The sequence below is a fragment of the Heterocephalus glaber genome, unplaced genomic scaffold, assembly GCF_053883595.1.
Source record: "Heterocephalus glaber isolate CG9 unplaced genomic scaffold, H.glaber_assembly_v1.0 deba00001465, whole genome shotgun sequence".
NCBI lineage: Eukaryota > Metazoa > Chordata > Mammalia > Rodentia > Bathyergidae > Heterocephalus > Heterocephalus glaber.
In genome coordinates, this window is record NW_028258312.1 from 7,953,665 (window position 1) to 7,980,959 (window position 27,295).

The 27,295-nt window shown below is 39.5% G+C and overlaps 1 protein-coding gene across 5 annotated transcripts in view; it reads left to right on the forward strand.

The window, feature by feature from the left end:
* Efna5 (ephrin A5) overlaps nt 1–26,775 on the forward strand; it is a 274,844-nt gene extending 248,069 nt beyond the window's left edge. For 4 of the 5 annotated variants that reach the window (XM_004841760.3, XM_087180886.1, XM_087180885.1 and 1 more), the window contains 3 exons: nt 16,579–16,644; nt 17,044–17,124; nt 22,374–26,775. In XM_004841760.3, the coding sequence (XP_004841817.1) occupies nt 16,579–16,644; nt 17,044–17,124; nt 22,374–22,495 (269 nt within the window). In that variant the 3' untranslated portion in view covers nt 22,496–26,775. The remainder of the gene's footprint in view (nt 1–16,578; nt 16,645–17,043; nt 17,125–22,373) is intronic. The other variant, XM_004841761.3, reaches the window with a different exon arrangement.
* Nucleotides 26,776–27,295: the final 520 nt, after the last annotated feature.

Genomic DNA, 27,295 nt, shown 5'->3' on the forward strand with positions numbered 1-27,295 from the left:
AAACCTTTAAAGTCCTTTTGCTTTTGCTTTATACAAATAAGTTTTAGTGCACCCTTATTGAATATGAAAGAAAACCCCAGTCTATCTTGAAAAATAATCTTCTGATTCACATTTATAACAGAATTAAGAACCTACTTACATTGCACAAAACTCATAGGCCTACTCAGTGATTGGGTGTTTTATTTCACTTTTTATTCTCCAAGGTTGTAATTTTGTAGGCAGGTATAGTAGATCAGTGAGCAAACAAGCATTTTTCTAGGGATGACTTTGTCTTTCACTCACGTATTCTTTTATTTCTTCCTTACTTCATTGATCAGATATTTAGTGAGTGTATGCTGATGTCAGATAGTATTATAGACTCTGTGAATACAATCTTGAAAAAAGAAATACGCAAAGGCCCTGTTTATTAGAACCTACATTCTACTGGGAACAGATGATGGGAAAAGGGATAAGCAAGTAAATAAACAAATATGAAAAGTATCATGTGGGTAGTAAATGTGATGATGAAAAAATAAAGCATAGTGAGGTAAAGAGATAATATGAAGATGGTGACATTGCTATTTTGCATATGTAATATTTTATATTGAGTAACCAGATTGCATTGACGGGGGAACATAAAAGAAGTGAGGAGGCAGTTCCTGTGTCTATTTGGGAAGATAATTTTCCAGGCAGAGGGAATAAAAAAACAGGGTCGTGAGAAGGCTGCATGCCTAAAGTGTCCCAAAGCAGGGAGATGACCCTCAGAGCTGAAGCAGAATGAACAAGGGGAGAGCTCTGTTAATCTGTTCAGAGTCCATAACATTTATGTCAGTGTGTACCGTGGAGTAAGGAGTCATTATAGACCATATAGGGTTGTAAGATCTCACTCTTGTCATGTGTGAGCCATTGAAAGTTTTTGAACACAGAAATAATGTGATCCAACCTTTGTTCTTGGAGGATCACTCTGGACTTTTGTCCATTTGCCCAGAGTAGAGCAGAATCCTCTGTTTATTTAACTGGATGAGAACTTGTGCATTCAGTTGGTAATGGAAAGAATCTTGCAGGAATAGATGGAGCAGAAAAATGTCACACATGCCAATAAATAAAACATTCATTGATCAAATATCTTCACTACAGGAAAAAAATAGAAAGACCCAAAGTCATTCTTGGTACACCTCATCAACAACTGTATCTTTATTGAATTTAGAGTAAAAGCTAATGAATCTGTTACATCTATTTTTCTGAGGACTCACAACAGGCCTTGACTTTATCTGTAAATAGACAAGCGGGTTTGGGCTCGGCAGATCTCTCCCTGATGAGATTAGGTGCTGATAAGAGGAATTTCTGTTTTACCCATTACTTTAGTTCATGTGCCACAATGTTGGCTGGTTTGCTTCTCCTGGCAAGGGCTAAGGCACCTCAAGGGTGAGAACAGGCTAAAGTTGAAGGTGTCCAAATCTCAAGGGATGTGCCATGAGGTCAGAGACTGCAAGGTCACCATGGGGAATCTCTCCTTCCGTGGGGGAGTGTGTCTTAAGAACACTGCCAATTTTCTCAGTTTTCTTTTCGGAACATTGGATTACTGTGTTGTATTTCCTATTTCCTCTTACTATGGTACATATGGGTACTTGGGAGTACATCAGTTATGGTAATATAATATTAAAAGGCTTTTCCTTGACATGTTCTTGATTAGGCAATATGCACAGGGCATGTCTCTGCAGGCAACTCCCCTCTTGGTTTTCCTACTGAAACCTATTGCAAATACCTAAGATTACACAGTCAAGTCCTACCAAGTTTTAACCTCCCCCTAGACATTTTTTGGAAGGACTTTTAAGAGCTTCTGGGAAATTATGAAATACGTATTTGAAGTAGGGCAATCATGAAGAAAAGTATGATTTATACTGTAAACTGAAGTTGTGTAGTTTTGGCACCAGAAAGACTTGGAATTGAATATCCATTCTGCCAGGCACTAGCTTAGCATGACATTGGCTAACTACTAAGCCTCAGTTTCCTTGTTCCTAAAATGAGGATAATACCTGCCTCAATGAACTGTGCTGAGGATTAAATTTAATAATCCTGGAATAGTGCCCAGTGCATGAAATAATAGATAAATGATAGCCATTATAAAAATATTATTGGTATGGTGCATCCTGAGATGTAGTTCCCTCCCACCAAGCTCCATGTCAATTAAGAAATAATTTCATGATTCTAATTTGTATTTGGTCCAGTTAAATGTCAAAAAAGAAACATTATGAAAAAATAATATTCTAGAGTAGTTGGTGCCAAAAGAATCCTAAAATAAAAATATGTCTTGTTATTAATTCCTTAAAGCAATCATTTGTAACCATTCTGTAACAGATTTATTGACTACGATCTTCATTTAGAAATGCTAAACTAATGAGAACTTGCCGTGAGTTGTGATAATGGTGTATCATTTCAAGCTTGAACCATGTGTACTTATTTGGCCTCGTTTCAGAATAATAAATTATTTCTAACTAATTTCATTTCTTGAAAATATCCTTATTATTTAGGCCATAAATTGAATTATATGAGTAGTATCTCAATAATCCATCATCTAAAATAAACTATATGATTCTGAGCTATTTTAAAATTGAGAAACTTCAAACATTTTTCAAAAATTACATAAAAGGGTTGCAGGTTTTCTCTAGCTTCTAATTTACCTTTTTATGCTTATTCTTGATTGTTGTTCCATATTAAGGTTTATTTTCCTTCTAAAATAGCTCTGCACAAAGAGAGTATACTGCTAAATACTACTGCAAGGAAATGTTTACACATGCAAATGACTTCTATTTAGAGAGCTCATGATTAAAACTTGAAAGAATGTGGCACTAGAAAGCATGTGAATAACCTTTCAAATATCTCACAATAGAACTGAGTATGGAATATTCATAATCTAGGATTACAGCTATAAGGGTATGTTTGAATATGTATGTTCTGTATACTGCAAAGGACCTCAGAGTAAAGCTTATTTGTCTCATTTTGCTTTAATTTAGTTAAATTAACTATTTTGTCGCTATGAAACTGTGATGTGGCATGAAGTAGAAGGTCAGCACACTAGAAGGAACCAGAGTTACATTTGCCTGCAGCAGGTGAGCCAGGCAGTTTCTAAAAATCCATCCTTAGACACAGAAAGGGCATCAAAATTGTTGTGATGGGCTGTTTCAATCTCTCAGAGATGCTTTGAGACTCAGGATACATTTCATTTTTTCATTGTTTTAGTGTTCACAGAGCAAGCTGCTAACAATGTCAGAGGGGAAAGGTGTAAGCTTGGCAGACATTTTTTCTGTATGTCTGAGCCTGGGAAGATCTGCTCATGGCCTTCTTGTTTTAAGGACTAACCTCCTGGGCTCATCACAGAGGTCCCCACAAGTTGTCATCTCCTTTAGGTGGAAATCATGTCTTGTAACTCTTTTGGGTGTTGTAAACACTCCTCCTGCTTCCTTGTGCATGACTCTGGAGACTGACTTCGCTCCGGCCCTGGCCGAACAGGGGACTAATGAACATGTCATGCGTGTCTCGAGTTCTCTAGTCTCTGGCACAGCTGTGGCACTTTCCCCCCCTGCTGTGAGGCACAGCATGCTGGCCATTTGTTGGCGAGTTCATATTTCACACTGCAGGGAATTGGAATGATTGAACAGACAGAAGAAGAGTTTTATTTGCAGTAGCCTACGTATCCCCAGACTCTGATTTGGCATAAAACATCTGCTTCATGATCTGCTTCAAGGCCAGTTCCTTTTCTTCAACAAAGGTTACGACTTCAGGCAAGCTGTGCTTCCACTGGCAGGAGGAAATTTGCCCGAAGACTTGATTTAGTCAGAATCAAAGCATCCTGCCACAGAATTTCTTTTTTCAATTATCTCCGAAGAGGCAGCCAGACTTTAAATATATCAGTATAATAAATGTAATGAACTGAAGCAGACACCCCTCCCCACCATTGCTATCAATGGGAGGTACACATACAGTTGTACTTCCACACCCAGACCTTGCTGTCTGCCTGCACATGTACCTGGGCCATAACACACTGTGAGGATGGCCCCTGGCTGTCTGTTGGCTCCCTAGCGTGGTAACTAAGTGCCTACATTGGCTTAACCTGCCGTGTTTATATTTTTCAGGTTATGAAAGCAAATTGGCATGATGCTGGAAGTAATTATTACTATTTTTCACAGTGAAGACACATCATATAGCCTTTGTTTCATGGAATGGTCCTAATTACTAATTATGTTTACTCGTGGATTTTGTTGTGCATATTTTTTGTTCAAGACAGCACTCACTAGCCTTACAGACACATATACAAAATTAAATCCTGGCATTTTATTATGCTAGAGCAATTAGATGCCATCCTCATAATGAGAAACATGACATATTCATCACTCTCCTCTATATTTTCATGTTGTTGTAATGCAGACATTTACCAGAACTGAATCCTGTCTTGCACACACACACACACACACACACACACACTCCTAACTGAATATCTGCATATCTTCAAGGAGTCCTGTGGGTGAAACCATGTATTCATCTTCTTTAGTTCTTAGGCCACTTTGGTTTAAGAGTAAGAACTGTTGCTTTTATGAAGTGCCTTTTTCTATAAAGTCAAAACCTCACAGCAGTGCACAGAAAACTGATGGTATAAAGGAGCTAAGTAGAGTCTTTAATAGAGAGAGCTGGGTTGTAAGTGTTTTTGTTCCTACCGAGCAGATAGATTTGGCTCCATCTGTTCCATATTCATAACAAAGGCACACACTTACAGGAGGGCCAACTTCCCCAGAGCCGCCTGGTAATGATCTTTTTGACCAGAATGAAAGCATCTGAACCCACTGGCTTGGCCGGGCAGAAAGCCGCTCCCAGGATTGCCCTTCAGAATCCCGATTTCCTTGTAAATCAAGTTGAAATAAATTTTCCTAATATAGAGTGAAAAAAAAATTTACCAATTTTTCATCTCCCCGCAGCACTTCATAGTTAGGAAGCTCAAAATGTACACATTTTACCTTCTCTGCCTGCAGGAAGAGATTGTAATTAGATAGTATGGGGAAAGTTTGCACTTCAAGTGTCTGAAAGGTATCAGGGGGGAGAGGCTGTTCTTCAGACTTTTGTTTCTATTCAGACTTTTTAATCTTTTGCAAACTGGGGTTAATGAATAGAAATATGAGTTACACCAAATAAGGAAAAACCCCTGTTGAGTTTTGTAATTAGCAAACTTCAAAAGCCAATTTCAACGGAGACCTCTTAGATTAAAAAGATAAGTTGACCCAAGAGTTTTCTTTCACTGAGCAGAGGAAAAATAGAATGAGTTTCCCCCCCAAATGCCAAGGAATACAACAAATCTTATTTATATGACATGTAAAGTCAGCATAGAAACATAAATGTTTCCTTAGAACTTAAATAGCACATTGGCATTAAACAATTGGCTTGAAACATAATAGCACATCATGGCTTATAGATATATTACTTGTTTTTATATGTTAGCTTCACAACTTTCTTTAAAAACAGAAACATATTTTGAGGGATGGTTATCCTTTTCTTCATTCTGCAGACTTCAGAGGCTAGAAGCTCCTAAAAATACATCATTGATTTATTTAATACACTTCATGTTAAAGTTATAATTGTAATTTATCAACCTATTATTATCCATCTTGCTACCATCTGTGCATTATCTGCTTGCTAAACTAGGGTTTTTGGCAAATCAAATAGTAAATAAATCTCTCCAAAAGTTTGCAGCAGCAATAAAGTGGGTGAAGTTTTCATCTAGCTATTGGTGAGATTGCTCTGTGCTTTTGCAAGACAAAATATAAAAGTAATATTCACGGAGAATGAAAAACATAACAAATCAATCTCATGATTTTGGAACACATTTGGCAACTTTGGCTAGTTTTTGTAATATATTTCTAGCTCGCTCAGTTTTCAGTTCATTCACTTATTCGTTTTTTCAAAAATAGCTTTTGGGTGCCTACTCTGTGTCAAACACTGGGTTCGGTTTCCGAAACATTATGGTGTACTGGGAAAAAAAATGTTTCTGCTTTTGGAAGTTACAATTTAATCAGGAAATAGACAATAAGCCAGGAAACAAACAAATCTATAACTGCCAGCCATACTAGGGGCCTATAGAAAGCTGTATGTGGTGATAGAAATGTGGAGAGAGCCTTCAGCTGGCTGGGCATGGAAGGCTCCTCTGAAGAGACAATACATGAGCTTTTCCCAAAAGGATCAATGTGAAGCTTTGGTACACACGAGGGTGGCTTTGCCCATAGAATAGTTTAGTTAGGAGATTATTTTGGATGTAAAATTTGATATTTGGCTCATTAGAGTTAAAACATTTGAAAAATAATTCTTCCTGAAAATTTTAAATCTATGCTATTCAAATTAGCTTATACATCTTAATTCATATATAAGGCTACCAAATGTAAATTTTTGGTTCCATTTACAAAGTTAATTAGTATTTTAACCATTTTACATTGAATTTAAAGATTTAATGTGTTCTCTATCCTGTTAAAATATGTCCTCTGTCATTTAAAATGTTTCAGTTGTCTGAATGTAAAATATTCCCAAGTGCTTAAGTGATTCTTGTCATTATAATAAACAACATATTATGAAACTTTAGTTCTCTTACATGTTCTGACATTGTATGTAAACCTAAGATTTCATTTTGTCACAAATCTGAATTAGTTTTTTCCTCATATATTTTTAATTGGATTACATATCTGACCTGGTACTCAGACTGGCCAAAGTTTTCCTTTACTTTCAAAATATCAAAGCTCCACATATAGAGATTTTTTTTTTTGCCTTACAGAAGAAATACTGATTCTGTGGTTTTGATTTTCTTAAAAATGCCTACCCTGCTGTGATTAAAGAATAGTTATGTCCCTAACACAGTTTGGGGGATTACAGCCTCGTATAAGGTCCCTTGCCTTGCTGATGCTCCTTAGATCTTTGTGGTACACCTGTCAGGAACAACAGACTACCAGAGCCAAGCAGCCCATGGTTCCTGTTCTTGTAGAACTATAGCTGTAGTAGCAGAGATAAGATGTAACAGCTAGCTCTAAAGCAAACAGCATGGTGTATGTGCTGTGAGGGAGATAAGAGCAGATGTTTTCAAGAACCCAGAAGAGGGTTATTGCACTGGAGAAAAGGGATGTATCTGAAGTGGCCAAATGGAGCTGGAATTTCAGGAGACAAAAGCAAGGTCATGTGAGTTTTAAAAATCGTACTTTCTCGGAGGTTCTGGGACATAATGTCATTGGGACTAGCTGTTAACGTGTACTGGGGAGGAGAAAAGAGTGTGAGAGATAAAGAAGGAAGTCAAGACTGGGATCAGATTATGAAAGACTCTGGCTGCTGTGCTTAGGGTGATGGATGAGAATGCACAGCCCTTAACTTTACTGGAAATGGTCCTGCTCAGAGATAGTCAGAGTGAGCTAGAATTTAGTCCCCGAGATTGGCTTTGGTTTTATTCACTCTGTCAACATAAAACCACCACCAAGGAAAGAGTTTTTGATGTGAAACAGAGTGCGTAATCCTGGTACCTAAATGACTCCATCCATGGAGAGAAAATATTCCTTTGTTCAGGCTTCTATAGTTCCAATAGAAGCCTGGAGCCTAAACCAATGGCTGTTCCTGCCTAGGTACTTGTACTCTTGCTGGAAATGACAGATGCCAAGAAGAGCATGGCCTCCTGGTTAAGGAAACAACCAAAAAATCCTTGATTTGCATAGTTATTTACTTGAATATTGTGCAAAAGAACATTGAAGAGTGGAGTGAGAACCATCTGTGTGTGGTAGCACAATGCCTGGGGACTGGTTAGGGCATTGTGCATTGTCTGCATTCACCTGCTGGCTGGTTTGCCTTAGCAGCATGGCTCTAGTGGGTCAAGCTGTACAGCTGTAAAGGTAGAATCAGTGCCCAGGCTGGTTGTTTCTCTGTAGAATTTATATCTTCTACTTACACTCTTAAAGTAGATGGGGAAAACAGTTCACAGAATCTTAAAAAAGTGTTCAAAAGTGAGAGGGTCTTGCAGTCTCCTAATTCTCCAAACACTGTCAGCCTCATCACACAGCCTCACACAAACATTTTCATCATCACAGTCACAATCCTCACTAACACAGTAAGGTGGAAACCAGCTTTTGAAATTTAGGCTACAGAGCTGGGCTTGGTAGTGCATGCCTATAGTCCTAGCTCCTTGGGAGGCTGAGGCAGCAGGATCACTTGAGCCCACAAGTTTGAGGGCAGCCTGTGTAATATAAAAAACACCATCTCAAAAAAACAAAAACAAAAAACTATACTAAAATTAAGGCTACACAGCGTCACATTTTTCCCTTTAGTTTTCTCCATGGCACTATAAATCACTCTTTATCACCATTACCCATTCCTGTCCCCTCCCTCTCTTACATATTTCAACTCAGATCCAGAGACCCAAGCAGCCCCAGCTGGGCCTTGATTTTGAGAAATCCCAATGCAGAGGGGAAAAAAAAGGTGCAGAGCAGATGATATCAATCTGCAGAGTAGTGAAATAATATTCTAGATCTGTGGGGATCCATCACCTGAGATTCCAAGTGCACTATAAAACTTTACAGCCCCTCTAAAGGTCATACTTAGAATTTGTTTTGAGAAGGGGAGGCTCATGGGGAAACTGAGGTGCAGGCAGGTTAAGCAGCTGGCTCAAAGCCACAGAACAAGTCAGAATGGGTGAATCAACGAGGCAGTGTGGTGCACCATTCTGCTTGCACTCAATCCACCAAACCATGTGATTTCCAAGGAGGAAGTTAAGGATGCAAGGGGTTATGAAAGGCTCAAAGAAATATTAACATTTTTCTAGGAGCCTCTTTGAATTATATTAACTTGGTGATTTATTAGTTATTTACTGTCATGCTACATTAGTGTATGAGAACAACCTTGTTTCTGTTATTAGAGTACAAATGAGAAATGGGGAAATCTGTGGCTTTTGTTGATAGCAGTTCACAGTCACCCTGATGGCATATCACACATAGTGGTGCAAGGAGCCTGCGGAGAGGGAATCATATAAAATGCCCTTCTTGTGGAATTCCGGGCTTCAACCTGTTATCTGAACTATTATTCTAGTCATTACCTTTATTATGCAGGTTCTGAAGAAGACTTTTTCTAATTGAATAGCTCTGCTTCTCATTTTTTAAATTATATAATATTTCTCTGGTCCATATAATACCTATCTGAACCAAGTTCACCAAAATCACCACAAGCAAGAAGAAAAGAACCATCTTACTATCTGGTATTAAAGGCCTTGGACAGTCACTTAATGTGTCCACAGCAAGGCCAGGACTTGGAGAATAACAGGATGCTAGTTGAGCATAAGAAACTTATTTTTTTTCTAACTGAAGATATTCAGGAATTCTTAAAATAGTCCTAAAATATTTAATAATAAAATGAATATTTGTTCATGTTCAGGGCTTTTAAAAAATTTAAATGATATCTAAATGTTATCTTGCTTTCTGTGGCTATATAGGTGGACTAGATTTTCTCATTCAGTGAAGAAGGAAGTAAAGTCTAGATTTTCACACTTAGACGTCTTTAAACTGCCTTGTTTTCCTTAGCAATAATTAGAAATGCTTCCTATCGGGGGCATTTTTAAATTGTTCTCCAAAATATGGGTTACTTTTTGCTCATAATTCAGTGCTATGAAAGACATATCATACCCTTCTTCAGTGGAAACAGGTTTCTTGTCATTGAGCTTTTAAAAGCCAGTGAAAGTTTGCTCATACTTCAAATAAATGTGTACTTAACCGTGATAATGTCCTATTTATTTATTCTCAGTAATCAGTGGAAAGAAACTTGTCCTCAACCATTTATTTGAAGTTGCTGAGAAAAAGTAATTGATCTACTGAGACTGAGCTGCTGGAATTTAAATAATACTTAAGTTTGAATTTGCAGTGAGAACTTTGCCTGAGGGGGCAAAGGGTTGGGGGGTGGTCATGGGTGGGATCAGCTGTACCTTCCAATTTTTCTTTTGTCTGAAGTTGCCCAGCTGGAACTTATTTTACCTCCCTTGCCCAGGGTTTTCACTCTAATTATTTGTTCCCTGTTATAGTCCCCTGGTGTTGAAACCAAGTTTTCACTTGAGGAGTGAGTTTTCCTCCCTTCTAGGTTTATTGTGGGAAACACATCTCTCTCCCTTCCTCGTTTTTATTCTCCCTCCCCCCCACAGCACCCAGAGCCATATCAAAGTATCTAATATTTACCTGGCATTTTTAATTTCTCCAAGGTCTCTGTACTTGGTAACCTTTCCAATTTTTACATCTGGGGCCTCGACCCTGACCCTCCAGTGATTTAAGGCTTGCAACATTGCACGCTGTAAGAGGTGAAATGTGTTGTCAAATTTAGCTAGCTCCTGTGGTTACTCTTGGGATGTGAGCTCTGTAGACTGCAAGTTTGGGCCAGGGATCAAAGCATGGCTTTTGGCCTGGGGGATGCGCCTCAGTGGTAGAGCACTTGCCTAGCATGTGCAAGGCCCTGGGTTTGATCCCTAACACCACACACGCAAAAACGTGAATTTCCAAACTTGGTCAGTAGAATGGCACAATGTATTCCATCATAACAGGTGATCTTGTTGTTAATTTGAAAATTAAGTGTGGTGACACAATTAGCCAGTTGCACACTGTTGCTGGGGTATTCTCCCTAAGAGGCCTAACTTTTGCTTCCAGAATTTTTCTATGTGTCTGGTAACCATTTTCTAAGAAGCCCATATGGTTTTGGTTAATCTCTATCCTATTCCCACCACTTCTGTTCCCCACCCTTCACTCATATGCACAAAATGGATTTTATTGATTCATTAAATTCTAAGAGACATTTCCATTACTGCTCTATATTTAAATAGGCTTTATTTTTTCAGCACTTTTTGTGAGAGGAATATTAATGCTTAATTCTGCCATCACCTACCTTATTTGCATATATTTGTGTTGTATGTTACAGTGTAGGCAAAACCTACAGGGGAAAAAATTGGGCCTTGGTAACAACTAATAACCTATCTTTTCTTTTGACTTACTTAAATTGAGAAATATTGCCTGTGGCAAACATAATGGAAAACTGCATTTTTAATGCTTACATACACATTCATGTCTTTAAAAAGAAGAAAGTGGCTGACTGTTCTTAAAAATAAAACTTCCCACAGTACCCAGATTGACATGGGACACAAAAAAGAAGGATCTAGGTCTTTGGAGTTAAGATTTGAGGCTGAATAAGGTTAGGTGGAAATGTTAAAATTGACTAACGAGCACAGTTTTGGACCTGAAAATGTGAAAGAAATACTAGAGTCTTGTCCCTCTCCTGTCAAAGTTTTGGTTCTTCACGAAGATGAATGCTCGGTCCTTTGCTTACTGGGGAATTTCTGAGTTGCTTGAAGTCTCATAGTATTTATGTTTAATTTGATGGTGTATGTAAAACATAATTGATAAGTTTTTTGTTAGTGAGAGAAGTTTTCACTTATTTTAAAATCCTTTCATTTCAGATGTTTTCAGAGCTCACTTTTACATTCTATTTCTCATATTTGAGAAAAGGCATTCACTCTTCTGATTTAAGTTCACATTTTGTATCAAAACCATTTAGGTTCACCTAGCAATTCAGAGTTAAAGTGAGACATCATGCTAATTACAAGGAATAGTGCAGGTTGACTACATTAGCAAAAACAAGCTAAGTTGCATGAGAAGGAAAATGAAAAACGGTTTTTAAATGCTGGAGTGAGAACAAATAGATGTGTCTTGTAGTATGTCTTCAACATCAGTTTATAATTACCTCTCTTCAAGGGATATTTTCAGTGGACTTGCAACGGTAGCTTGAAATATAAACTAGAAAAGGATCCAGTTGTTCAGGCATGGCAACAGACTGGGGAGTGTGTAGCTCCATGGGAGAGGGACACAGCGGCCATGTCTTAATCCTTCAGCATAAAGTCGGTCCTGGGAAGCCTGTGATTGTAGAGATGTGTTTGTACACTGCATTGTATCCATTAACTCTTACAAATTACTCCTAAAGTTTGTGGCCAACACAACAACATTATTTCAGAATTTGTGTGACACAGGAATCTAGGTTAAGCTTAGCAGGGTACTTTGGATCTCTTACAAGGCAACAGTCTTCTCAAGGCTCAGCTGAGGGGGATGCACTTTCTAGTTTACTGAGGCACTAGTTCCTTGATACTCTTGGCTGGAAGTTTCCCTTGGTTCCTTGCTACATGGGCTTCTCTATTGAGTGTCTCACAATGAAAGGGAGCTTATTAGCAGGAAGGAGGTCTCCGGCTTTTGCAACATAATCCCAGAGGTGACACACCATAACTTTTGCTGTATTTTACTCATTAGAAGCAACTTACTAAGTTCAGTCCACTCTCAGGAGGAGGGGATTACAGAAAGCCCTGCATACAGGAGGTGGGGATCATTGAAAACCAGGTCAGAAGCCACATCTAATGAGCACAATGCTCAGTGTTCTCTTGCTATGTTTGAGTGATGAGACATGTAGTGAACTGTGGCTTGGCTGCAGTGCTAAGCATAGCTTTTAGCAAGATTAATTTAGGAGCATTGAATATGATCCCCCTTATGTACCACACTGGCTAAGTGTTGAGTCGAGCTCCTGAACCCCAGAAGACCAAAGGAACTGGTCTGCAGAGATGGCCTAAGTCAGGGCCCCTCTCTGAGGTCATGGAACAGAGAGAAGATAAGGGGCCCTCTTGGCCTTATTAGCATGGTGCTCTAAACACAGGGAGCCGGAAGTCCCCGTCTTGAATTTCACTATGTGTTGCAAGGTTTTAATTGGTACTTTACAGCTTATTAGGGGGAAGGGACCCTATGCATTGATGTATTAAGTTGCTATTAAGATAATGGAATGGGAGGTTTTGCTTGTTTTAATGGTCCCCATGTCCTCACTTCCAATTTCCTGAGTCCAATTGTACATTTTTATCAGTGAAGTGAGTAAAGGAATATGAAATTAGATTTTGCAGCAACTGATTGTGAGTTTTCTCATTTTGATTTTTAAAATTCTGTTAGAAAATCCATGCATCTTTATAGGAACAATTCAGGTCTAGGGTTTCTTTGCCTGTTGTAGGTTAGCACCTCTTTTTGGTTGCTGCATCTCTATTTGGGGAGGTAGAAATGAAATATTTTAATTCTTTTGTTCTAGTTGCTGCTAGCTGGCTTCTAGAGGACCAGTGCAGCCTCTGTTAAGTCCCTCTGATAAGTGTGCCGATGGCAGCTTCACACTCCCAGACAGTACCACCCCTTCCTGCGCATGCTGCGGTACTTCTTCATGCAAACGTCAGTTCTTACTTGGAGACACCAGGCGTCCTCACCTATGGTTTGCTGGAAAAAGCACAAAACACAGCATGATCAGTATAGCTTATGTAGCTTAGCATCCACAGCTTCCAATAACGAAGCTGGCACACAGTAGGAATTTTAAAAGTATTAGAAATGATGCACAAAGTTGCAGTAAGTAATATATAGGGTATTTAAGTCATTATTCACTATCAGTCTTCAATGTTGATTGTTAATTTTCTAAGGAAAGCAGTATAAGATTATATTTATAATATATCTATTACTTTATTATTAAAAATAATGCTGGTCATTATAAAGCGATACTCCTGTAGAATCATAGGGATTGATATTACCACCTTGTAACAAAAATTGGGCTTATTTTAAGTTTTTACTCCCTCACTTCTATCCTTTGCTTCATCATTTGGTTATAAAAGATCATGAGGTAATTTTCTTTCTATGTTTGTGGAAATATTACCTGTTTCATTTCCTCTCTTATTGTGTGTGTGTGTGTGTGTGTGTGTGTGTGTGTGTGTGTGTGTGTGTGTGCTTTGAGACAGGGTCTTACTATGTAGTTCAAGCTGGCCTTGAACTCATTATGTGCCCCAGGCTGCTCTCAAACTTGTGGAGATCTTCCTGCCTCAGCCTCCCAAATGCTGGCATTACAGACATGTGCCACCATGCGCAGCTCATTATTTTGTATTTTTAACACTCAATTCCCTCCCTTTTGTGTACTCGTGAATAGTCAAGCACTTTTGTATTACCTTATATTTTCAAATATCACTAATAATTAGCCACCTGTGTTTTAAGTGGTATAAAGGCATCCTACATCTGTCAGCCAAGGACTGTAAGGTGAAGAAACCTTGAATTTAATTTGGAATAAAGTCATTCTCTCCCTTTTAAAACTATTTGTAAGAAATGGAGTTTTGCTGGTATATTGAAATTTTTTTTCCTTTTTCTTGTTTTATTTTTGTATTTCAATATGGTGAATAAGAAAGAACCCAATTTATACTGACCTTGTAAAGCCTATGTCTCAGGTTGGTTCTTAGCATTAGGAGTTCACTCTGTGAGCTCAGGCCAGAAGCTGTGGAGCCAACCAGTGTAATTTGGTCTGACAGGTAACACTGTATTTTAATGTTCCCTGTCCATCAGGCCTAGGTGGTAACAAAGTATCACAAGGCATCAGTCATGTCGACATTGTTCCAGCTTTTCTGATGAGAGGAGATGAATCAGTAATAGGGGAAGAGAGGTTTTTATTTTACATTTTATATAAACAGATTTGGTATTTTTAATTCACAAGAACATAGCTAATCTAGTAGCTTAAGCTGCAGTCTCTCCTTGTGAGCTGAGAAGAACTCTAGTATTTTTCTGCATGGATTATCACTTTGCTGCTGTTTAGTTATTACAATAGATGCTACAATAGTTTTTATGTCCTGGATTTATTTTTTTAAATAAAAATCAGAAAGAGCTATTTTAAATCCAGGAAGCTTCTCACTAAAACAATTAAACATTTGATCCTGCTTTGAGCCTGTTTCCCTTGTGGTATCATGTGTAAAATCAGTTATTTGCATGTGGCAAATCAAGTTCACAGGGCTTGAAGTGAGTTCATCTCAGCTCAGAAATCTATAGAATAGTTGTGCGAATGGCAGTGTGTCACTCTTCCACAGCACTTCGTATGAATAAGACAGACACTCTCTAAAGAACCCATGGTTTCCTGATGAATTGGAATCACCTACATGTGCTGTATTTTTGACAGACACATTTGCAGTTGGGGTCCACAGGAAGGACACCATTTCCTGGATCAAACCACAGAGTGCAAATATTGTGCCCTAAATAACACACTAGTTACTGTAAATGTCAGGAGAGGGAGTTTTTCAGACTTTGATTTAATGAAAGCCTACTGCAAAGCCAGCTGTTAGCACTTCTTAACTGCTTGTCATAGGGGCCAGGGGAGATGGGAAGGCCTGAAAACATCTTTTCTCTTACTTTTGCCTTAAAATTAAGAATTTCAACAGGTGTTAAGTAATGACACCAGGGGTCCTTTAGTGCTTGACTTCTTTTAGGCGGTGAATTTATAAGCTCTCCTCCAGGACAGTTACACAGATCTGTAGGTACATAAGGATACTCATGTAAAATGAGTTTGGAGTTTGCATCTTGAATTCTCTCACCTGCAAAGTAAGCATTTTTGTTTTCTGAGTTCCTCATGTAGAATAGTATAAAAATAAAAGAGAGAGAAGGCATACCAAATGCTGGTTTTCTCTTTGTCACTTTGGTTATTACCAAACTAATTTTAAGCCATGTGTGCTTTGATTGATGTCATCTGCTTTTTTTCCGAACAAAGAAACCACTTGAAGTAAGCACACAGAGAGGAAAGTATGCTGTCCTTTTTCTGTATTTTTTGTCATTTCTAGAATGCCTTAGTAAACACATGTGGTTGGTAAGGGTCTTACCACCCTTGGAAATCCCTTTAACATTATGCTGTGAGGACTCAGGGGAGATAATCTTTCAAACGTAGGGGAAGTTTACAATCTTATTATTTTGAAGAGCAGAAGAATGTTTCTTCCTTGAATGATTTATAACTTGAAACATGTCATGTTTTGGTAAGCCCGCTTTATTAATTCCATCCTTCTCTGTGGCAAATTTAAAAAAAAATAAATGTGCCATTGCAACATGGTACTTTCTCAATAGCATATTGTACCTATAAGAGCATGATGGAAGTTACTGGGCTTGGTTTAGTCCGATGGAAAGTGGAGCCAAGTTCTGAGTAAAACCCCTATTTGAATTACCTGAGGAGCACTGACAGACAAGCTTTTGGGACAGACAAAGCTATGCTTTCCCCAGCAGAAGTAGGTCATGTTTAAGTCTGCCTTGCCTTACAACTATGTGTCACCAGTTTTCACCAGCACTTTCACCATCAGTCTTTGGCCTTTGGTGGCCCCTAACCCTGCAGAGGAGGAGGAGCAGCTGATAAAGCAAGAGGGCTCAGGCATTATCCCACCGATTTAGAGAAAATTGATAACAGATCAAGTTAAATGGAAGCACCTTTGAAATAAAAATCCAAGGTATTTTCTTTTTGCCAGATTACCCACATTCTAGCTTGCTTCTTTGCTGTAGTGAAAGGAGAAGATAGGGAGATGAGAGGAGTCCTATCCTTAGCAGTTAGATCAATCCACTGGTATTGTTTGTTTTATCTTCTGACAAGAATTAAGGTAGGCACCTAATGTCCAGTGAAGAGTGTACTGCAGACCATTTGCATGTGAAAACTAAGAGTAATTGGTTGTTGTTCTCTCCTTTCTCTCTTGTCCTCTCTTTGTCTTATCCACAGCCTCTGCAATTCCAGATAATGGAAGAAGGTCCTGCCTAAAGCTCAAAGTCTTTGTGAGACCAACAAGTAAGTTCCCTAGAATGGGCTTCAAAGGATGCCTTCACTGCGCATGCTTTATCGTGTGGTCTGGTTCAGAGCGGTAAAACTTTTTTTTTTAACTGTTAAATCTTGTGTGGTATCTGTTTTGTATATCAACATCCATGTTTTAGTTTTCATCATATTTTTTCTCATCATTCTTCATGATGCTTTTATTTAAATACACAGCAGTTGCTAACTTGTTGTTTCTTAGATTGTTGTACGTGCACAGCAAATGGGAACAATATTGGCATTTGGATACATGCCATTGATTGTAAAAAACAATCTCTACATAAATAAAAGGAAAACTAGAGAGAAAGAAAAAAAGAAATGGGAGTTTAAGGGTGTCTTCACTAACATATTTGGCTGTTATCTCTATTTTTGTTATAGATAGCTGTATGAAAACTATAGGTGTTCATGATCGTGTTTTCGATGTTAACGACAAAGTAGAAAATTCATTAGAACCAGCAGGTTAGTATGCTTAGAGAATCTCTTTTAACAAATGCATCTATCTCTCTGGTGCTTCAGTACTTTTTTTCCTTTCTTCTTCTCTGCATGTTTGCATGCTACAGTGGTTCTGCTTTTGCCCATTGCTAGCAATGCTAATATTACTTATATTCTACCTCATTCCTCCAGTATCTTTGTGTAATGCATGTTAGATAAAATATAACTTTTCTTTTTTGGACATGGGTTTCGTTTAATGCAGTATCCTAATGTAGAAGCCCCATCAGAATGCTAAAATCTCACTGGCTTTTACCATATCCTCAGAGCATGCTGGTGAATCACTGAATCATAAAAGATCTGTTTTCATATAAGACAGAAAACATTTCTGTTGTTTATGTTTATAAAGTTTTCTTTTTATGATAGCCCGGTCTGTGGATGAAAGTAGTAAGACTGTTGCACAAAATAGCAACTAATCCAATATACTTAATTTTCCCTAGGAATTCACATGCATCATGGAACTGATCTATTTTGTTTCAATATTATTTGTGCTGTTGTCAATAGCAATTGGTCCAAAGAAGTATAATCATACTGCCACAAGTTCCTACACCTGCTGCTCCCACAAATGTTCAAGTAGCCCATTGAGACAAACGTGATTCCTGAGGCAAAATAAGTTTTAAGGATAAAAACATTTTTGTACTATTCACTTTCACATACCCAAACTTTCCCATTACTGTGAGAGAAAAGAAAGCCCACACAAGGACTCATTTAAGCATTTGCACTGTAGCATAGTGTGGGTAATAACCTATAAGCTATCCATTTCGTTCTAAATTCAATCTGACCATTCAGTGCAGCTTGACCTACTGTGAGGGGAGGAAGCCTTCTGTCCATCACTGTTGGTGGAAGAGTGCCTGGGAGCTTCTGTGTGTGTCCCCTCCTATGTCGTGTCCTTTTTCCACCTCTCTGCTCGAGATCTTCGTGGCTGTCCTTAATCATCTCCCGAGATCATCTCAAAGCTTAAAGAAGCTAAAATTATCTTCTCTTCACACCAATATCTGAGCCCCCTTATATAAAGATTGTTTTCCCTTTTGGGGGTCTTTTTGTATATAGTAGGACTTCTCTTTCTTATGGTCCTAGAAATTAAAGGGACTGGAGGTCCACTTTATCCCAAGTGTTGTTAGGGGGATAACAGTCATGGAGCCTCAGAGAAACTTCCCCTGAGTATGCTGTGCCTCAGGACATATAGTAGCTTTCAGATGTAACCCACAGGAAGGGTTGGGTTTTTCCCCCCAAGCATTCTTGTCTTTCTAAGGCAGGCGTCTCACCCAGAGCACAATGAGAGCCATAGTGGCTCCCCCGGGGGTCAGTTAGCCTCTTTAGAAAGTGGCAAGGAATGAGTGCTGACAAGGAGACGTGTCCTGGAAATCTGGGAGCTTTACTGTGGCCTTTCAAAGGACCAGACTCCTCCCAAGTGTGTGGACATAGGCCATCATAGACACTACAAGCCCAAAAGGATCTCTTTTAAAGACTACAGCATCTGCAGTCTTCCTCCTGTGACTGGGGAGAATCACCCAGGCCGTACAGCCAGTTAGATCCAAGTTTAAAGTTCATATCTGGTCGCTCCCTTTCCAATATTAGCATAAAAGTGCTATTTTTTTTTAACCATTTCTAGAGGTAAAGGCAAACAGAACAAGTACTTAACTTTCCTGGCTTTGTTGATAAGTCACAAAGAGAATGACCAGCAGAGTTAGGCATGTTACAAATAACGTGCCCAAGCCTATGATTTTTTGATATATGTGTAGAATGAAGATGTATCTTTCCTACAATCTTTTTTCCTGGTAAACTTTATTGCCTATCTAGAGGGCAAGAGGTTGTTTAAAAACAACAGATTGCATGTTTTACTCTGGGAATGAAGAGGCACTTTCTTTCTGTTGTTTTTTTTTTGGTGCCGGGGATCGAACTCGGGTCCTTGCGCTTGCGCAGCAGGCGGCGAAACCACTGAACTAAATCCTCGGCCCTGAGCACTTTCATATCAGCATATGTCATTATCTTTTGGGTGACCACATCTTTTTTCCTGAATATTTAAAATTCACAGTGCCCCCAAATCTATGAATACGTAACTGGTGGAAGTTTCTCAAACTATAGCAGGATGTACTTGAGTGTGTGCGTGCGCATATGTGTGCACGTGTGTGCACTCATGTGTTGGATGATAGAGCACAGGATACATGCAGGAAGAGCTCTTTGAGTCTATATTTAATATAGCTCTTTGAGCTATATTTAAGTATTTGCTGGTGAACAACTTTACTAAAAAAAGTGAGACAAGGTTAAGCCACAATGGCAGTGTGGATACAATAACAAATTTTAGTGCTTCACTTTATTCCTTAGAAAATTCAGCCCGATCTGGAGTTTTTCACCCCGGTTGAGTGTGAATATTTACCTTTACCCAGCTCTGTGAATAGAGGCAGACTGTGAATCCAGCGAGCCTGAAAGGATCCCACTGCATGTTCTCGGCAATGTACTAATTCACCTGTCTTTGGAATGTATTTGTCTTTTTGTTTGCTTGCCTACTCTGCCTGCCAGTTTCCTATCATCAGGGATGCAGGATGATCTCAGGGCAGACATATGCCACATCACATGCTCCAAAATCTTGCTAGTGTTCTCGCAGTTAACATTGAAACCCCCATGTGGCAGAATCCTGTAGCCAGGAGACAAGACTTGATTTGGCTTCTGAAGAGGAACATTTTCTTCTTCCAATCCATGTTCACTGTTATAAGAGTTAGAAATCCTCTCATATTTAGGTGTAATTGCCATTGAACAGATGTTGCTTAGGAATTCCACCTTGGAATTTTGATAGTGCTCGGATTTACCCAAATGATAGCCACTTCCTCATTTCAATTTTGGGGGTCATAGAATCTCTCATCATTGAGGCTCTGATTTAATCAAAGGATGCTTTGTACAATCCTAATTGGAGAACATCATGTTACAGGAACAAGAGAAGAGTCATAATGTCCTAATGTGTGGCCTGAGTTTTCCCTTTGGGGATCATGATTGTATATATTCATTTATTGCTCAGGAAAGGGCTAATTCTAGAGATGGCCAATGAAAGGCACAGTTAGCCTCACGCTTCACTTAGATGAAGAATGAAAGCCTTCTGCTCAGTTACCCTGCAAGCTTCTTTCACCATGTCTGGTGCTGAGTGAGCTGAGAGTAATGACTCTGGCTCACAGAACACCGGGAGGGGAGCAGAAGCAGTAGAAGAGTTCCCTTCAGGCTTAAGCTGAGCAACTCAGTTCTGCTTGGCTACCTTTTAGCACTACACTTCCAAACTACACAAGAAGGACTGTACAATATGTTAATAAGAATAAGGTAGACAAGATCCCAATAGATGATGCAATTTCAGTTGTATGAGTGATGTTTCAAAATGAGTTTGGAATCCTGTGGGTGTACGGTTCTTTCTTCGTTAGGCTTGAAGTACTCCACTGTTTTGGCTGACACCATTTTGGTTCTCTTAAGAAAGTGATTTGGATTTTAATTTCAGGGCTATTCAGGGCCTTTACTTCTACCTCCTGTTAACTACAGATTTATTAATACCATGGCAAGGCTAAAAAAGAACAGAGAAAAAGGGAAAGTCTGCAAGTACTTGGTTACATTTTGCAGGGCTTCATATATTTTTCTCTGCATCACTCATCTTCCCATTCTTGCTTCCTAACCTTGTCTAGTCTCCTAAGCTAAAGCCACTGCAAATGGGTTTGCTAAGGTCCAGGAAAGGGAGCAAATCAGACAAAGGGGTGCAGCAGCTTCTACATGAGGACAGGCCAGAACGATATGAGTACTTATGGCCAGGGTAGAATATGCCATACTGAGAAGACATATTTCTTAGCTCACATGGGGAATGAATGTGATGGACAGAAACATCTCCAACGAGCATGTCTGAAGCAGGGTCCAGCCAGTCAGCCCCAAAAGAGGCCATTTTAGGACAAATAATAGGGACTGTTACTCTACCCTATTGTGACAGGTTATGTGGTAGAAAAATATAAATGAGTTTAAAATAATGGATAGTTAATCCATGGAGAGGCTCAATGTAGGTCATTCAGGGATATTTAGAGATTGTCTTTTGAGGACTACGTAACAGAGCAAGCACCAGAGTCTCACTTATTACCATTCTCTCTGATTGACCACTGAGTGAGTCCCAGGTGGCAGTTGCTGAGCTCCTACAGGAAGTTCCGTTGATGCTGGATAAAATCTGCACAGAGGCCCCTGCTGTCCTCAGGAGCCTGTCATTCAGGGGCTGCTTGGTGTGGCAACACAAGTTGAAAGAAGGGGGCCAGGTGGAAGGAAGAAGATGGGCCACACTGGAGAATAGCATAGATCCCGGGCGAGCCTCCATCTATCTTTGGGCACTAATTACTGCAAAGTTCCCATTTCGAAGTTAAGCCTGTTAATCATGCAGATCAGGGAGGCTATCCAAAGTCAGAGGCAGCCTTGTAGAACACTTGATAGCTAAATAAAAGAAGCTTAACTCACTTAATCCATTTTATTTAGAGGAAAATTTGCATCCATGCTGATAATTTATGTGCCAAGCTTCAGCCTGATAAAAATAAAAATAGTCAAGTTCAAGTAATTTAATCCTGGAGATACAGGGCCTGTAATAGAAATAGCACCATAATTGATTTCTAATTGTAGGCACACCAGTGGGTACTAGTTTCTTGAAGTTGCTGGGCATTATACATAGTTTATTTAAAATGCTCTTGTTTTGGCATTTAACTTTTCATATTTAAAAATTCACCTAGGAATCCAACTACCAAGCAGTCAACTCTAATCCTATGAAATGGCTTAAAAGAGGAAAATGAGCAACCCTTTCTGGTTAACCACTAATATGCCAACATAACTGCCTCCTTTCCCTGTGTCCTCCAACACGTACTTTCTTTCCTGTGCATCTCAGATTTAACGGGCACATTCAGTGTTTCATGTTCATGCAAGGTGTATCTGACTGCTAGCAAACCAAAGTAGTTCATGTTGCAAAAGTTCTAGTGTATGCACTATTTCCCCCATCCGTATTAAGGGAAAGTACTAATACTGCCATGAAAGTCCAATTTTTTCTGCCTCTCTTTTGTTTGCTGTAAATAATGAGTGATTATGCAGACATGAAAGTCAATGGTGGCACAAGGTTCATTACCCTACTTTGCAGAGGGTGGCGAGGTCTGTTAACAGCAGGCTGCTGCGAGAGAGTTATTAAGGATGTGAAATCTCATTGGAATGTGTGCTTTCTATTTGAACAGATGACACCGTACATGAGTCAGCCGAGCCATCCCGCGGCGAGAACGCGGCACAAACACCAAGGATACCCAGCCGCCTTCTGGCGATCCTACTGTTCCTCCTGGCGATGCTTTTGACATTATAGCACAGTCTCCTCCCGTCACCTGTCACAGAAAACATCAGGGTCTTGGAACACCAGAGATCCACCTAACTGCTCATCCTAAGAAGGGACTTGTTATTCGGTTTTGGCAGATGTCAGATATTTGTTTTCTTTCCTTCGGCCTGAATTCTAAGCAACAATTCGGGGTTGGGAGGCTAGACTAGCTGCTGCCTCCCTCACCCCACCCTACCCCCAGCCCTTGCCTTCGACTTCTCTCACCCTCTCCACATTAAATGGACTCCAGATGAAAATGCCAAATTGTCATAGTGACACCAGTGGTTCGCCAGCTCCTGTGCATTCTCCTCTAAGAGCTCACCTCCGTTAGTGCTCTTGTTGGCGGGATATGGACAAGGAAGAATAGTGGCAGATTCACCCAGCGATGGCCAGGCCCGGGGGGTTTGCTCTCCTATACAATATTTATGCCTTCTCATTCAGGACTGTAAGATGATCGTGCAGGGCATCATGTCACCATGTCAGGTCCAGAGGGGAGGTATTAAAAATAAATATAATATTACACCATTTCCTCTAGGAGTGTATAAATGAACAGGCTTCTAAAAGGTTGAGACACTGGGATTTTTTAATATGACTGTCTTAAAGCATTCTTGACAGCAAAACTTGTGCTCTGTAAAAGAAGCCTTTTTTTCCAGGAGGCAGGTTGGGTGCAGGAATGCTAACACAGAGCTCCTGTAAAAAGAGAGAAAACTCTATGTTTGGTGGGGGTGTGTATGTGTGAGTGCCTCTAGTTTTTTTGGTGACTGGGCAGTGCACACCAGAATTTTTTTTTCTTTGAATACAGATCACCATGGTGCTACAACTTTTTTTTTTTTTTTTGGAAACTCAAAGAGGCATTTTTATGAATAAAGTGACCTTCCCCAAGGCTGACAAGCCAGGGTTGATGAGTGCAGAGTGAAATAGCTTTGGCTGCTCCTCTGGGGGACAGTGTGTACCAAGGAAAGGAAGTCAGTAGCCAGAGGAGATGTGGCTTGGCTTTGCTGGAGCGCCAGTGTGCCGTGGCCTTTCCCCGACTCCCACCCCGATGCCCACATTTTGCTCCACAGGGGGCTCAGACACAAACCCCTGTCACCAAGAGAGTCAGCACTACTTGGGAGGGCTAAAGGGCAATTTGGAATAAAAATTCCAAAGTTTGGAATAAAAGAAATTCAAGTGTTGATTTTATATTCTTTCCCTTTCTGACACAGCCTAAAGCATAAGGGGAACATGTGTTTATCTGTGGGAGATAAACAAGATGGAGTCCCAAAGACTTTAACAAAATATTTTTTTAAAAATCCACTAGAATAGAAAATACATTATTTAGATATACTTTATGCTGAGAGTGAGTATATATGCTTGTCCTATTTAAACATGTGAGAAAAAGTGGTATCCCTTGATACATTTAGAAACACAGGGGGGCTATCTTGTTTCATTGTGGGGGTGGGGCAGAAGGAGAATAAGCATAGGATGACCCTGTGTAAGGAATTTTAGCATGGCCAACAGGGGACATTTCCAGTTGATTACCAGGAAATGTAAGCCTTGGGGTTTCTGTTAGTGGGGCTCTCATGAACTTTAAACTCCAAAGCCTAGAGAGAGAAAAGTGTCAGACCAATGGAAAAATGATCTAGCCTTTTTTGCTGTTGCACGACATGTCAATAGAAACCATGCCTTTCAAAGTACGTAAATCAAAAAATGCAACGATCGTGTAAAATGTGAAAAAGTTGAAAGCATTCCAGCAAAATAAGGATTTTTTTTATATATTCGTTTTTTAAGATGTATATGTAAAAAAAGGGGGGGGTCATATTATGGACAGACTTCATGAATGGAAATTTGCTTAGAATTGTGAGTAGTTTTGAATTAGGAAAATATGTGAATGAAAGGCAGCTGTAAAAGTACTGCACCCTAGAGAGTTGTACACATGTTGAAATGTAATCTGGGCTTACCTGATTCATTTGGAGTGGATGTTACTACTGAGTCTGCTCTCACTTGGAACCATGAGTGGGCTTGCCAGCCTCACAAATACATTCAACCCTTTTCCCCTGACATCAGGAACTTTTCTGGAGTGGCAGAGTCTTATCACAGAAGGCACCCAGCGTTTCACTGAAACAACAGTTCACAGCATTCGATTCCTTTTTCCTTTAGCTATTTATATGCTCAGTACTCTCTGTAATGTGAAGAAATATTCTTGTTTTTATTAATAGTCACAGACTTGTTGGTCCAGTAGGATTTGAGTAGGGGGAAAAAAGATACCTTCTAAAATGGATCAATAGTCAGAAACAAATAATACTGCATGTTCTATAACCAAGGAAATCAAATGATCCTGTAATGATTCCAGTTAGTCATAACTACATTAGCAGTGCTAAGTTCATTTTAGAAATGGTGACTTCTGTGCTTTTTCTAGCATTTGTCTCTAACAAATGATAAAATAATTACTCATGGCCCTCTTTGCCATTGTCTTTCATTTTTCATGGGGAAATTAGACCCTTTTACTTCACCATTGTGCCACCACAAATGAAGTAAAAACAAACAAAAATTAGCAAGACTATCCACACCAGTAGACAGTGTGCTTTCTACCTATAAGTGACGTATTCATAGCTAATGCACTTGCCTTGAGGTTTTCAAGAAGATGATTGATGCCAGACAGTTTTCATCTTGTCCAAAAAGTGCTGGTGGCCTTTTGTGGTGGTGTTACAATCCTCTGGGGGCATAGGAGGATGTCGATGCAACTTTGTAGCAGCTTTTAATTTAAAAAACAATTCAAGAGCTTGAAGGGCAGCCATAGCTGGCCCTCAGCCCCAGTTGGTCAAACCCCAGCGACCTTTGCCCCTGGTTGCCAAGGGCTTTGCTACATGAAGCAGGGAAATAAGGATCTGTCTGTTTAGTGGATACCGTGTATCCTTTAATAGACCAGGTAACAGTTTGTGTTAGTTTAGACTATTGTTTTGTACTGTACTTTCTTGGGTGGCAGAGGAAAGAAAAGTAAAACATTAAAAAAAAAAATCTGCGTTCTTTAAATTCTGTATTATTAGCAATCTCTGTTGTATATAGTGTTTGATAATAAAGTATTAATTTGATTCTTATGTCTTTTGTAAGTGAGAACAATAGACTTTCAGGATACAAAACATGCATTGAGGCTTTGAAACATCCAATGTGTCCATGGCCGAGAAAAGTCACAAATGGCTGAGACACTGCTCCATCTAGGACTCATGTGTGGTCATCACCCACCCTATCCTAAGACTCCATCATCCTGTGACCTGGAACAACATGACTTTTTGATCAATATTGTGTCCTCAATGTTTTCAAGGTCTGATGTTGGAGCCCTGTGATCCTTCCTTACCTTACGCATGTGGTTTGAAAAAAGGTTTAGAGAACTAAGTAGCGGTTCTGTACTTTGGTTTGGTTTTCTGTTTGTGGTTGTTTCGTGGACTGTTCCATTTTCTCCCCCAAGAAGAGTCTTGTCAGTAGGAAGTGCAGCCCAGGCACGGGAATGGCTGCACATTAATCCCTTTAGGAAGGTTAAATGGCGGGGGGGTGTTCCCCTGTCTGTGTCGTTGTGAAAGGAAGAGTCACACAGTACCTGTGGATTTTCAGGGACTCTGTTTTTCTCCAGTGCCTTAGCAACGGCTGCAGTCATTTTATTTGTTTAAAAAAATTAGAATTAAGTTCTCCCTTCCATTCATTGCTCTCAGAGTTGTGGTCGCTAGCTTTTCTTTTGAAAACACCTCCACTGATATTCCCGTTTGCCTACCCCTCCATTGACTTTTTATGTTTATTTTATTTTTTTGTCTCTTGACTTCTTCCCACATATTCTTTTCCCTCAGAGCCGTGAATGGGCAGGTCTATCTCTGGTTTGGCATCACTGAGTTTTTCCCACGCGTTTGCCCCAGAGCTGCTCGGGTGTGAGACAAATCTCCCTACAATGGGCTTGCTCCCATTGTCTGTACAGTTTAATAGATGCTGGCATGTTGGAGGTTACCCATAAGTCAAAATCCGCTTTCCATGCTTACTCTTGACACCCCATTGAAGCCACTCATCGTGTGTGCGTCTGGGTGTGGAGTCCAGCTCCGTGTGGTCCTGTGCTTGTACTGCCCTGCTTTACAGTTCCTTTGCACTTACTCATCGAGTGCTGTTTTGAAATGCTGACATTATATAAACGTAAAAGAAAATGTAAAAAAAAACTTCACACACAAACAAACCCATACGATCTGTATTTGTATATACACGTGTCCGTACAAGTATACCTAAATAAAAATTAAAGATTTTCACCATTTTAATTGGATCCTTCCTTCTACTTCTTTGTTCCTTGAATGATGCCTTATTTTAGGGGCTACTTATACTCTGCTGATTTTTCAAAATCTTTGTGGACAAAAAAGATAAAACAACATGCACAAGAGAAGGCCTGTGAAGCTCAAAGAATGCAGGGTTAGAAATGGCCACATATGTAGGCACATTGCAGTTATCCTGAGGAGATAATGGTGAGATTCATTCTTGTCTCTGTATTTGAGCCTTAAAATAGGCACAATGATAAGCCCTGCATCTTAAAATTTAACAGGAGCTATACACAAATTATATTCTTTCATTTTGCACATATTTTTTCGCCCTATCAAAAAAAGGACCAAACATACTTCAAAAAGAATAACAATAGTAAAAAAAACCAAACAATCACTTCAGTAAGAGCCCAAACCTCAGTTCCCATTACCAAGGAAGAATCGACTTACCAGTGTGTGACCTTGAGCAAGTCACACAATGTCTTCAGGTCTCAGTGCCATTGTAACAGGAATTTAGAAGTGATTT